We start from the raw sequence: 15,192 nt of genomic DNA on the forward strand, positions 1-15,192 counted from the left end.
ATAGAGTGGTGCGCAGGAGGATGGATGTGCTGGAAATGAGATGTTTGAGGACAATGTGTGGTGTGAGGTGGTTTGATCGAGTAAGTAACGTAAGGGTAAGAGAGATGTGTGGAAATAAAAAGAGCGTGGTTGAGAGAGCAGAAGAGTGTGTATATATGTATATGTCTGTTTATATATATGTATGTATACGTTGAATATTATAGGTATGTATATGTGAGTGTGTGGTTGTTTATGTGTATACATGTGTATGTGGGTGGGTTGGGCCATTCTTTCTTCTGTTTCCTTGCGCTACCTCACTAATGCGGAGACAGCGACAAAGTATAATGAAATAAAAAAAAAAAAATATATATATATATATATATTTTTTTTTTTTTTTGCCGCTGTCTCCCGCGTTTGCGAGGTAGCGCAAGGAAACAGACGAAAGAAATGGCCCAACCCACCCCCATACACATGTATATACATACGTCCACACACGCAAATATACATACCTACACAGCTTTCCATGGTTTACCCCAGACGCTTCACATGCCTTGATTCAATCCACTGACAGCACGTCAACCCCGGTATACCACATCGATCCAATTCACTCTATTCCTTGCCCTCCTTTCACCCTCCTGCATGTTCAGGCCCCGATCACACAAAATCTTTTTCACTCCATCTTTCCACCTCCAATTTGGTCTCCCACTTCTCCTCGTTCCCTCCACCTCCGACACATATATCCTCTTGGTCAATCTTTCCTCACTCATTCTCTCCATGTGCCCAAAGCATTTCAAAACACCCTCTTCTGCTCTCTCAACCACGCTCTTCTTATTTCCACACATCTCTCTTACCCTTACGTTACTTACTCGATCAAACCACCTCACACCACACATTGTCCTCAAACATCTCATTTCCAGCACATCAATCCTCCTGCGCACAGCTCTATCCATAGCCCACGCCTCGCAACCATACAACATTGTTGGAACCACTATTCCTTCAAACATACCCATTTTTGCTTTCCTAGATAATGTTCTCGACTTCCACACATTCTTCAAGGCTCCCAGGATTTTCGCCCCCTCCCCCACCCTATGATCCACTTCCGCTTCCATGGTTCCATCCGCTGCCAGATCCACTCCCAGATATCTAAAACACTTTACTTCCTCCAGTTTTTCTCCATTCAAACTTACCTCCCAATTGACTTGACCCTCAACCCTACTGTACCTAATAACCTTGCTCTTATTCACATTTACTCTTAACTTTCTTCTTTCACACACTTTACCAAACTCAGTCACCAGCTTCTGCAGTTTCTCACATGAATCAGCCACCAGTGCTGTATCATCAGCGAACAACAACTGACTCACTTCCCAAGCTCTCTCATCCCCAACAGACTTCATACTTGCCCCTCTTTCCAAAACTCTTGCATTCACCTCCCTAACAACCCCATCCATAAACAAATTAAACAACCATGGAGACATCACACAACCCTGCCGCAATCCTACATTCACTGAGAACCAATCACTTTCCTCTCTTCCTTCACGTACACATGCCTTACATCCTAGATAAAAACTTTTCACTGCTTCTAACAACTTGCCTCCCACACCATATATTCTTAATACCTTCCACAGAGCATCTCTATCAACTCTATCATATGCCTTCTCCAGATCCATAAATGCTACATACAAATCCATTTGCTTTTCTAAGTATTTCTCACATACATTCTTCAAAGCAAACACCTGATCCACACATCCTCTACCACTTCTGAAACCACACTGCTCTTCCCCAATCTGATGCTCTGTACATGCCTTCACCCTCTCAATCAATACCCTCCCATATAATTTACCAGGAATACTCAACAAACTTATACGCACCATCTCATTAAGCAGAAAATGGCTATCAAGTATAATAATAATAACAATAACAATAATAATAATAATAATAATAATAATAATAATAATAATAATAATAATCATAATAATAATGATAAAAACTCCCTCAGTCAAGCAGAAAACAGACAAGAATGTTTCACACTCAGTCCACTGGTAAAACAAAAGGTAAACTTCACAGAATGTCTTTCTTCTTAGAATATTTATATGCTAGCATTAATTGGCATGAAATGGGAATATGAGGCTGAATATAAACAAATCTAATATACTTGAGGTCTACAGGACTGGAAAATATTAAACTTAAGAACTCCACGACCTTCACAGGAAAGTAAGCACATACCACAGAAGGTGAGAAGTGGAACCTAAATTAAGAAGGGAGAAGAGGAAAGGGTGAGAGGAAGGGCTGTCTAAAGATAAGGGCCCATGCCTGACTAAGGCCTCAAGAATCAATGACAATAAGGAGAAGCTAGAAACAAGCATGCCTTACACACTGTTATGGTCCTACCTTGTGCCTGGGCTCTTAGGAGGTAAAACTCCAGGTTCCTCATGCCCTGAGGCAGCCGACCCACTACGTGAAGCTCGGGATGAGGATCTGGAGAGTGCAGGAAAAAGGGTGCTCAAGGTGGTAGGGGCTGTAGCTCAAGGTAAATAATTACAAAACTAGTTAACATACATGTGAACCCTTGTGAAGTGAAGATGATCATGATAAGAAACCATTCTACAATCAGAGGAATACAAATATAATATATACTGGCTTAATTCTAAAATATTTCTTAAAGATTTCATACTGACTAATATCCATGCCTTTAAAATCTAAACTGATCTGAATTTCCATGCGTTGTGGATTATTATTTTCCTTAGAGAAACTTTTAACACATTCATTAGAGCATGAAGCTAGTAATAGTTCAAACTTTCTATTTACTGCAAGAGCTCTTACTCTTACAAAACAAAATTTTCCATAACAAAACCAGATATTTTCTGACTACAGATTTCTTGTTTACAAGTACAAAATCAGGCATGGGCATTCGGCAGTAGTAATCAAGCACTGCGCTAGACTTGCCCTATCAGCAGCCTGTTGCAGGTGAGTTCAATGGAGTTCACTAATTATGGAGATTTTATGCCATGGCTACCCCCTTGAGAGTTCCAGAAAGGAACAGGCTTCTGAGATATAGATAGATAGACAGATGGTACAAAATGTATAAGTGATTATATTTATAAGACCATAATTCTCCAGGTTTCACAAAATGCATCACTAGTGTCTTATCTGAGGAAAAAAAAAAGGATCCTCATGATAAATTATTAAGTGGAATTTAATATGCTTCTTGAAACCATATTTAACAAAAGCATAATCAAGGATGATGGAACATTTATAAAACTGAAATAAGTGGTAATGAGTATACCAGCGGGATGTTTGTTATAATATGGACGTGACACTACATTTCTTTTTGATAATTTTACTTTCAAAAGTTATGACAAAGAAGAGTACAGGTATCAGGATACTGGTTAAGCAAACCTTACAACAAACAAAAGACAGCATTAGGTGTACTGTGCAGCAAACTTTACAACAAATAAAAAGATAGCTTCATATACTGTAACAACACTACATTTATATAAACATACGGTACAGTTAACCTAGTTTAAACAAACAAGTATGACCAATCACAGATATCCAAAATATAATAATCAATCATAAACTTTACAAGATTATACTATAATCTTTAAAATAAAGGAAAAATTAAGTGAAATAATATATATATATATATTTTTTTTTTGCCGCTGTCTCCCGCATTTGCAAGGTAGCGCAAGGAAACAGACGAAAGAAATGGCCCAACCCACCCCCATACACATGTATATACATACACATCCACACACACAAATATACATACCTACACAGCTTTCCATGGTTTACCCCAGACGCTTCACATGCCCTGATTCAATCCACTGACAGCACGTCAACCCCGGTATACCACATCGATCCAATTCACTCTATTCCTTGCCCTCCTTTCACCCTCCTGCATGTTCAGGCCCCGATCACACAAAATCTTTTTCACTCCATCTTTCCACCTCCAATTTGGTCTCCCACTTCTCCTCGTTCCCTCCACCTCCGACACATATATCCTCTTGGTCAATCTTTCCTCACTCATTCTCTCCATGTGCCCAAACCATTTCAAAACACCCTCTTCTGCTCTCTCAACCACGCTCTTTTTATTTCCACACATCTCTCTTACCCTTACGTTACTTACTCGATCAAACCACCTCACACCACACACTGTCCTCAAACATCTCATTTCCAGTACATCCACCCTCCTGCGCACAACTCTATCCATAGCCCACGCCTTGCAACCATACAACATTGTTGGAACCACTATTCCTTCAAACATACCCATTTTTGCTTTCCGAGATAATGTTCTCGACTTCCACACATTCTTCAAGGCTCCCAGGATTTTCGCCCCCTCCCCCACCCTATGATCTACTTCCGCTTCCATGGTTCCATCCGCTGCCAGATCCACTCCCAGATATCTAAAACACTTTACTTCCTCCAGTTTTTCTCCATTCAAACTTACCTCCCAATTGACTTGACCCTCAACCCTACTGTACCTAATAACCTTGCTCTTATTCACATTTACTCTTAACTTTCTTCTTTCACACACTTTACCAAACTCAGTCACCAGCTTCTGCAGTTTCTCACATGAATCAGCCACCAGTGCTGTATCATCAGCGAACAACAACTGACTCACTTCCCAAGCTCTCTCATCCACAACAGACTTCATACTTGCCCCTCTTTCCAAAACTCTCCAAAACTTTCCAAATAATATATCTTTTTTCTTTCTTTTAAACTATCCGCCATTTCCCGCATTAGCGAGGTAGCGTTAAGAACAGAGGACTGGGCCTTTGTGGAATATCCTCACCTGGCCCCCCTCTGTTCCTTCTTTTGGAAAATTAAAAAAAAGAAAAAAAAAACGAGAGGGGAGGATTTCCAGCCTCCTGCTCCCTCCCCCTTTAGTCGCCTTCTACGACACGCAGGGAATACGTGGGAAGTATTCTTCATCCCCTATCCCCAGGGATAATATATATATATACATATATTTCTAAATTATTTCTTACATTTTTCATGTATATATATGTATATGTGTGTATGTGTGTATATGTGCGTATGTATGTGTATATGTATATATATATGCATATATATGTATATTATCCCTGGGGATAGGGGTGAAAGAATACTTCCCACGCATTCCTCGCATGTCGTAGAAGGCGACTAGATGGGACGGGAGCGAGGGGCCAGAAATCCTCCCCTCCTTGTATTTTTTAACTTTCTAAAATGGGAAACAGAAGAAGGAGTCAGGCGGGGAGTGCTCATCCTCCTCGAAGGCTCAGATTGGGGTGTCTAAATGTGTGTGGATGTAACCAAGATGTGAAAAAAGGAGAGATAGGTAGTATGTTTGAGGAAAGGAACCTGGATGTTTTGGCTCTGAGTGAAACGAAGCTCAAGGGTAAAGGGGAAGAGTGGTTTGGGAATGTCTTGGGAGTAAAGTCAGGGGTTAGTGAGAGGACAAGAGCAAGGGAAGGAGTAGCAGTGCTCCTGAAACAGGAGTTGTGGGAGTATGTGATAGAATGTAAGAAAGTAAATTCTCGATTAATATGGGTAAAACTGAAAGTTGATGGAGAGAGATGGGTGATTATTGGTGCATATGCACCTGGGCATGAGAAGAAAGATCATGAGAGGCAAGTGTTTTGGGAGCAGCTGAATGAGTGTGTTAGTGGTTTTGATGCACGAGACCGGGTTATAGTGATGGGTGATTTGAATGCAAAGGTGAGTAATGTGGCAGTTGAGGGAATAACTGGTATACATGGGGTGTTCAGTGTTGTAAATGGAAATGATGAAGAGCTTGTAGATTTATGTGCTGAAAAAGGACTGGTGATTGGGAATACCTGGTTTAAAAAGCGAGATATACATAAGTATACGTATGTAAGTAGGAGAGATGGCCAGAGAGCGTTATTGGATTACGTGTTAATTGACAGGCGCACGAAAGAGAGACTTTTGGATGTTAATGTGCTGAGAGGTGCAACTGGAGTGATGTCTGATCATTATCTTGTGGAGGCTAAGGTGAAGATTTGTATGGGTTTTCAGAAAAGAAGAGTGAATGTTGGGGTGAAGGGGGTGGTGAGAGTAAGTGAGCTTGGGAAGGAGACTTGTGTGAGGAAGTACCAGGAGAGACTGAGTACAGAATGGAAAAAGGTGAGAACAATGGAAGTAAGGGGAGTGGGGGAGGAATGGGATGTATTTAGGGAATCAGTGATGGATTGCGCAAAAGATGCTTGTGGCATGAGAAGAGTGGGAGGTGGGTTGATTAGAAAGGGTAGTGAGTGGTGGGATGAAGAAGTAAGATTATTAGTGAAAGAGAAGAGAGAGGCATTTGGATGATTTTTGCAGGGAAAAAATGCAATTGAGTGGGAGATGTATAAAAGAAAGAGACAGGAGGTCAAGAGAAAGGTGCAAGAGGTGAAAAAGAGGGCAAATGAGAGTTGGGGTGAGAGAGTATTATTAAATTTTAGGGAGAATAAAAAGATGATCTGGAAGGAGGTAAATAAAGTGCGTAAGACAAGGGAGCAAATGGGAACTTAAGTGAAGGGCGCAAATGGGGAGGTGATAACAAGTAGTGGTGATGTGAGAAAGAGATGGAGTGAGTATTTTGAAGGTTTGTTGAATGTGTTTGATGATAGAGTGGCAGATATAGGGTGTTTTGGTCGAGGTGGTGTGCAAAGTGAGAGGGTTAGGGAAAATGATTTGGTAAACACAGAAGAGGTAGTAAAAGCTTTGCGGAAGATGAAAGCCGGCAAGGCAGCAGGTTTGGATGGTATTGCAGTGGAATTTATTAAAAAAGGGGGTGATTGTATTATTGACTGGTTGGTAAGGTTATTCAATGTATGTATGATTCATGGGGAGGTGCCTGAGGATTGGTGGAATGCGTGCATAGTGCCACTGTACAAAGGCAAAGGGGATAAGAGTGAGTGCTCAAATTTCAGAGCTATAAGTTTGTTGAGTGGGAGCGGGGGGCTGGAAATCCTCCCCTCTCGTTTTTTTTTTAATTTTCCAAAAGAAGGAACAGAGAATTGGGCCAGGTGAGGGTATTCCCTCAAAGGCCCAGTCCTCTGTTCTTAACGCTACCTCGCTAATGCGGGAAATGGCGAATAGTTAAAAAAAAAAAAAAAAAAAGTTTGTTGAGTATTCCTGGTAAATTATATGGGAGGGTATTGATTGAGAGGGTGAAGGCATGTACAGAGCATCAGATTGGGGAAGAGCAGTGTGGTTTCAGAAGTGGTAGAGGATGTGTGGATCAGGTGTTTGCTTTGAAGAATGTATGTGAGAAATACTTAGAAAAGCAAATGGATTTGTATGTAGCATTTATGGATCTGGAGAGGGCATATGATAGAGTTGACAGAGATGCTCTGTGGAAGGTATTAAGAATATATGGTGTGGGAGGCAAGTTGTTAGAAGCAGTGAAAAGTTTTTATCGAGGTTGTAAGGCATGTGTACGCGTAGGAAGAGAGGAAAGTGATTGGTTCTCAGTGAATGTAGGTTTGCAGCAGGGGTGTGTGATGTCTCCATGGTTGTTTAATTTGTTTATGAATGGGGTTGTTAGGGAGGTGAATGCAAGAGTTTTGGAAAGAGGGGCAAGTATGAAGTCTGTTGTGGATGAGAGAGCTTGGGAAGTGAGTCAGTTGTTGTTCGCTGATGATACAGCGCTGGTGGCTGATTCATGTGAGAAACTGCAGAAGCTGGTGACTGAGTTTGGTAAAGTGTGTGAAAGAAGAAAGTTAAGAGTAAATGTGAATAAGAGCAAGGTTATTAGGTACAGTAGGGTTGAGGGTCAAGTCAATTGGGAGGTAAGTTTGAATGGAGAAAAACTGGAGGAAGTAAAGTGTTTTAGATATCTGGGAGTGGATCTGGCAGCGGATGGAACCATGGAAGCGGAAGTGGATCATGGGGTGGGGGAGGGGGCGAAAATCCTGGGAGCCTTGAAGAATGTGTGGAAGTCAAGAACATTATCTCGGAAAGCAAAAATGGGTATGTTTGAAGGAATAGTGGTTCCAACAATTTTGTATGGTTGCGAGGCGTGGGCTCTGGATAGAGTTGCGCGCAGGAGGGTGGATGTGCTGGAAATGAGATGTTTGAGGACAATGTGTGGTGTGAGGTGGTTTGATCGAGTAAGTAACGTAAGGGTAAGAGAGATGTGTGGAAATAAAAAGAGCGTGGTTGAGAGAGCAGAAGAGGGTGTTTTGAAATGGTTTGGGCACATGGAGAGAATGAGTGAGGAAAGATTAACCAAGAGGATATATGTGTCAGAGTTGGAGGGAACGAGGAGAAGTGGGAGACCAAATTGGAGGTGGAAAGATGGAGTGAAAAAGATTTTGTGTGATCGGGGCCTGAACATGCAGGAGGGTGAAAGGAGGGCAAGGAATAGAGTGAACTGGATCAATGTGGTATACCGGGGTTGACGTGCTGTCAGTGGATTGAATCAGGGCATGTGAAGCGTCTAGGGTAAACCATGGAAAGCTGTGTAGGTATGTATATTTGCGTGTGTGGACGTGTATGTATATACATATATATATATATATATATATATATATATATATATATATATATATATATATATATATATATATACATGTATGTATGTATATATATATATATATATATATATATATATATATATATATATATATATATATATATTTTTTTTTTTTTTTTTTGCTTTGTCGTTGTCTCCCGCGTTTGCATATATATATATATATATATATATATATATATATATATATATATATATATATATATATATATATATATAATGTTAATTCTCCACCAAGAACAATCCTTTACTTATCTACTCCAATCAAAACAAGCAAAATTCATGTTATATCATCCATAAATGACACATGCTGACAATAAACACTGCCATATTTACCTGCGTGAACCGGGACGTGATCCACTAGCTGCACGACTTTCCCTTTGTTCTTGTGCTCTCTCTACCTTCTTTAATTCCTGTGCATATTCTGTTGCTTCTTTGAGGCCTAGGTCACTACTCAGTCGAATCAACAACTTGAGACCTGAGAAAAAAATCTGGTTCTAAAGAATGGATAGCTTCTTCCTATGTACTATAATAATAAAAGAATTTGTCTTTAAGATCCTAAATGGCCACTGATAAATTTGACAGTCTATAATGAATTTCAAATCCCATTGTCTAATACCTAAGTTCATAACTTTTACCTTTGGGCAATCAGTCTTTCCCTCTTTAGTAGCCCATACAGCATAAGTTTAGCCCTTCCACTGCAGCAGTCATAATATCTAGTGAAACTTTGAGTGCAGGGTATTTTCAAATATATAAAAAAAATTTTAAGTTTGTTATTATGATGACTTTAATTTTCTATACAAAATGATATACAATTCATCTAGTAAGCATCGTTTAATTTACACTACTGTTCTATCGGATGTGATAAGTACTCCACAAGTATTTTAAAACATACATAGTGAGAAATGTACTATTTTTGTAAGTATTTTTGTCAGAAACAAATGTGATTACTATGAGTTTTCATCAGTAATATCTATTGTCTTGTAATAGTGAGTTTCAAAACTTACATAACATATGGAAGCATTTATTACAAGCTTCCTTGACATCTTCATGTATACTGACCAGTATATGGAAAAAGTTTTGGCTGTCGAGTACGGAAACAATGCACAGGATGTCACTACAATCCTTCATGTTTGTATATTCTGCCTCGCAGCATAAGCAGCTGATTCAAGAATTAATAATGTGTACACGCCAGCTACAGTGAATAGAAACATATTCCTGTGATGAATACAAGCCACCTGCAGTGAATGGTCTAACACTACCTGTAACATACATTAGTGCTTGCTTTTAAGAATCATGTGGTATGGTTTTACAGAAATCATATTTCATTTTTTTCTTTCATGTTCTGCCCTTTATTCTTGGGGAAAGGGAAGAATGAATTCTACACACATATCTCCTGTGTGCCAAAAAACAGGAGACTAAAGGGGAGCAGGAGCCTGGAAATCCTTTGCTTCTGTATTATCACTTGCTGAGGGTAAATAAAAAAGATGGATCAAACAATGAGTTTTTCCTTGACTGCTCAGGTCCTCATGTTACTGCTAAAATAGAAAAATTCAATAAGTAAAAAAAGATTGTTGCTACTGTATATTGTACAAAGTCAGCCAAATAAATACTGATAAATGCACTTGCAAAGGTGTTGATAAGTTAATGCATTAACTCTTAATCATTTCATTCATCTATCTTTCTATTCTCAACATCCTGTATCAAGTTTCTAGAGTTGTGGTTTTTTTCAAATATACTCAGTACCAAAGTATGGAGGAGAATACCATAACAGGGAGCACTGTGACTAGCATTTTGTTCTACTGCTAATGACTTCCTACTTAAATGTAATAAGAAACACTCTTTCTGAGGTGAGCATGGGAAGAACTTAAACCTACCATCATTTGACTAGAACATATTTCATCATATACAAATAACAAAATGCTTACCAGATATTTTTTTGGTCACGAGATAAACATAATGTGACGGATGATACATATTCTAATACCACAGCTGAGGATACATTTCAGTTAAATTTTCAAAATATTACCACGTATAGCTGGTTTTTCAGGCTGTGACAGAGTTAAGGACTGGTACAATTTTCTGATTTATGCAATGTCTAGAGCAGAAATTTGCTATATCATCTGCCAGACTGATCTTATTCAGGAGTTGAAACCAGAGGTCATAAATATGTCTTCCTGCAAAATATTGGATAGGGTGGGTGTCAGGACATATAACAAAGAAAACAATAATCTTTATTCCACCAAGAAAGATAATGGTGTTTTCTTGCAACTCACATTCAACATTTTCTGGGAATCTGCGGTTGATTTGTTTATATGTTTGAAGAGCTTGCTGATAGTTGCCAGAGCGGCGGTGACAAGCAGCAACCATCAGGTGCCACTTTGGTTCATCTGGTTGCATGAGAGCAGCACGTTCAAAGTAAGTAATAGCTTTTTCTGCCACTTGGTGTTCAATGAAATAAGATCCCAACCAATCTATTACTTCAAGATTGCTCGGAAAATAGCGATAAGACTGAAAAATGAAAGAGCAAAGTCTATTAATACAGCACTACAAGTTTTTACATACAGAAAAAAACATTCAACATAACTACATCCAGTATTTGGTTATAATGGCAATATCTGGGCAGAGTGAAAACTTAATATGATAAGAGCTGGAAGACCTAAACATTATGGGGAAAAAACTTTTTAGAGTTCAAAGACTTGGGTTATATGATCAAGTAGGTAATGAAAGGGTAAGAGAGATTTGTGGAAATAAAAAGAGTGTAGTTGAGAGGGCAGAAGAGGGTGTGATGAAATGTTCTGGACATATGAAGAGAATAAGTGAGGAAAGATTGACAAAAATGATATATGTGTCAGAGGTGGAGGGAACAAGGAGAAGTGGGGGACCAAGCTGGAGGTGGAGGGATGGAGTGAAAAAGATTTTGAGCGATCGGGGTCTGAACACATAGGAATGTGAGAGGCATGCAATACATAGAGTGAATTGGAATGATGTGGTGTATCGGGGTTGACATGCTGTCAATGGACTGAACCAGGGCATGTGAAATGTCTGGGATAAACTGGAAATGCCTATGGGGCCTGGATGTGGATAAGGAGCTGTGGTTTCAGTGCATTACACATGAAAGCTAGAGACTAAGGGTGAACGAATGTGACTTTTTCTGTCTGTTTTCCTGGTGCTACCTTATTGAAATAGGAGGTAGCGATGCTGTTTCCTGTGGGGCGGAGTAGCGCCAGTAATGGATGAAGGAAACCAAGTATGAATATGTACATGTGTATATATGTATCTGTCTTTGTAAGTGTATGTATATGTATGTATATGTGTATTTTTTTTTTTTTTTGCTTTGTCGCTGTCTCCCGCGTTTGCGAGGTAGCGCAAGGAAACTGATGAAAGAAATGGCCCAACCCACCCCCATACACATGTATATACATACATCCACACACACAAATATACATACCTACACAGCTTTCCATGGTTTACCCCAGACGCTTCACATGCCTTGATTCAATCCACTGACAGCACGTCAACCCCGGTATACCACATCGCTCCAATTCACTCTATTCCTTGCCCTCCTTTAACCCTCCTGCATGTTCAGGCCCCGATAACACAAAATCTTTTTCACTCCATCTTTCCACCTCCAATTTGGTCTCCCACTTCTCCTCGTTCCCTCCACCTCCGACACATATATCCTCTTGGTCAATCTTTCCTCACTCATTCTCTCCATGTGCCCAAAGCATTTCAAAACACCCTCTTCTGCTCTCTCAACCACGCTCTTTTTATTTCCACACATCTCTCTCACCCTTACGTTACTTACTCGATCAAACCACCTCACACCACACATTGTCCTCAAACATCTCATTTCCACCACATCCATCCTCCTGCGCACAACTCTATCCATAGCCCACGCCTCGCAACCATACAACATTGTTGGAACCACTATTCCTTCAAACATACCCATTTTTGCTTTCCGAGATAATGTTCTCGACTTCCACACATTCTTCAAGGCTCCCAGGATTTTCGCCCCCTCCCCCACCCTATGATCCACTTCTGCTTCCATGGTTCCATCCGCAGCCAGATCCACTCCCAGATATCTAAAACACTTTACTTCCTCCAGTTTTTCTCCATTCAAACTTACCTCCCAATTAACTTGACCCTCAACCCTACTGTACCTAATAACCTTGCTCTTATTCACATTTACTCTTAACTTTCTTCTTTCACACACTTTACCAAACTCAGTCACCAGCTTCTGCAGTTTCTTACATGAATCAGCCACCAGCGCTGTATCATCAGCGAACAACAACTGACTCACTTCCCAAGCTCTCTCATCCACAACAGACTGCATACTTGCCCCTCTTTCCAAAACTCTTGCATTCACCTCCCTAACAACCCCATCCATAAACAAATTAAACAACCATGGAGACATCACACACCCCTGCCGCAAACCTACATTCACTGAGAACCAATCACTTTCCTCTCTTCCTACACGTACACATGCCTTACATCCTCGATAAAAACTTTTCACTGCTTCCAACAACTTGCCTCCCCACCATATATTATTAAAACCTTCCACAGAGCATCTCTATCAACTCTATCATATGCCTTCTCCAGATCCATAATTGCTACATACAAATCCATTTGTTTTTCTAAGTATTTCTCACATACATTCTTCAAAGCAAACACCTGATCCACACATCCTCTACCACTTCTGAAACCACACTGCTCTTCCCCAATCTGATGCTCTGTACACGCCTTCACCCTCTCAATCAACACCCTCCCATATAATTTACCAGGAATACTCAACAAACTTTTTTTTTTTTTTTTTTTTTTTTTTTTTTATACTTTGTCGCTGTCTCCCGCGTTTGCGAGGTAGCGCAAGGAAACAGACGAAAGAAATGGCCCAACCCCCCCCCCCATACACATGTACATACACACGTCCACACACGCAAATATACATACCCACACAGCTCTCCATGGTTCACCCCAGACGCCTCACATGCCCTGATTGAATCCACTGACAGCACGTCAACCCCTGTATACCACATGACTCCAATTCACTCTATTCCTTGCCCTCCTTTCACCCTCCTGCATGTTCAGGCCCCGATCACACAAAATCTTTTTCACTCCATCTTTCCACCTCCAATTTGGTCTCCCTCTTCTCCTCGTTCCCTCCACCTCCGACACATATATCCTCTTGGTCAATCTCTCCTCACTCATTCTCTCCATGTGCCCAAACCATTTCAAAACACCCTCTTCCGCTCTTTCAACCACGCTCTTTCCATTTCCACACATCTCTCTTACCCTTACGTTACTTACTCGATCAAACCACCTCACACCACACATTGTCCTCAAACATCTCATTTCCAGCACATCCATCCTCCTGCGCACATCTCTATCCATAGCCCACGCCTCGCAACCATACAACATTGTTGGAACCACTATTCCCTCAAACATACCCATTTTTGCTTTCCGAGATAATGTTCTCGACTTCCACACATTTTTCAAGGCTCCCAAAATTTTCGCCCCCTCCCCCACCCTATGATCCACTTCCGCTTCCATGGTTCCATCCGCTGACAGATCCACTCCCAGATATCTAAAACACTTCACTTCCTCCAGTTTTTCTCCATTCAAACTCACCTCCCAATTGACTTGACCCTCACCCCTACTGTACCTAATAACCTTGCTCTTATTCACATTTACTCTCAACTTTCTTCTTCCACACACTTTACCAAACTCAGTCACCAGCTTCTGCAGTTTCTCACATGAATCAGCCACCAGCGCTGTATCATCAGCGAACAACAACTGACTCACTTCCCAAGCTCTCTCATCCCCAACAGACTTCATACTTGCCCCTCTTTCCAGGACTCTTGCATTTACCTCCCTTACAACCCCATCCATAAACAAATTAAACAACCATGGAGACATCACACATCCCTGCCGCAAACCTACATTCACTGAGAACCAATCACTTTCCTCTCTTCCTACACGTACACATGCCTTACATCCTCGATAAAAACTTTTCACTGCTTCTAACAACTTGCCTCCAACACCATATATTCTTAATACCTTCCACAGAGCATCTCTATCAACTCTATCATATGCCTTCTCCAGATCCATAAATGCTACATACAAATCCATTTGCTTTTCTAAGTATTTCTCACATACATTCTTCAAAGCAAACACCTGATCCACACATCCTCTACCACTTCTGAAACCGCACTGCTCTTCCCCAATCTGATGCTCTGTATATGCCTTCACCCTCTCAATCAATACCCTCCCATATAATTTACCAGGAATACTCAACAAACTTATACCTCTGTAATTTGAGCACTCACTCTTATCCCCTTTGCCTTTGTACAATGGCACTATGCACGCATTCCGCCAATCCTCAGGCACCTCACCATGAGTCATACATACATTAAATAACCTTACCAACCAGTCAACAATACAGTCACCCCCTTTTTTAATAAATTCCACTGCAATACCATCCAAACCTGCTGCCTTGCCGGCTTTCATCTTCCGCAAAGCTTTTACTACCTCTTCTCTGTTTACCAAATCATTTTCCCTAACCCTCTCACTTTGCACACCACCTCGACCAAAACACCCTATATCTGCCACTCTGTCATCAGACACATTCAACAAACCTTCAAAATACTCATTCCATCTCCTTCTCACATCACCGCTACTTGTTATCACCTCCCCATTTA

The 15,192-nt window shown here is 40.6% G+C and overlaps 1 protein-coding gene across 1 annotated transcript in view; it reads right to left on the minus strand.

Moving 5' to 3' along the window:
- nompB (intraflagellar transport protein 88-like protein nompB) overlaps positions 1–15,192 on the minus strand; it is a 74,271-nt gene that overhangs the window by 28,251 nt on the left and 30,828 nt on the right. Inside the window, exons 13-15 of the mRNA XM_071670041.1 lie at positions 10,771–11,005; positions 8,831–8,972; positions 2,368–2,454 (exon numbers count right to left, since the gene is read on the minus strand). Of these exons, the coding sequence (XP_071526142.1) occupies positions 2,368–2,454; positions 8,831–8,972; positions 10,771–11,005 (464 nt within the window). The remainder of the gene's footprint in view (positions 1–2,367; positions 2,455–8,830; positions 8,973–10,770; positions 11,006–15,192) is intronic.

Source organism: Panulirus ornatus, chromosome 14 (genome assembly GCF_036320965.1).
Source record: "Panulirus ornatus isolate Po-2019 chromosome 14, ASM3632096v1, whole genome shotgun sequence".
NCBI lineage: Eukaryota > Metazoa > Arthropoda > Malacostraca > Decapoda > Palinuridae > Panulirus > Panulirus ornatus.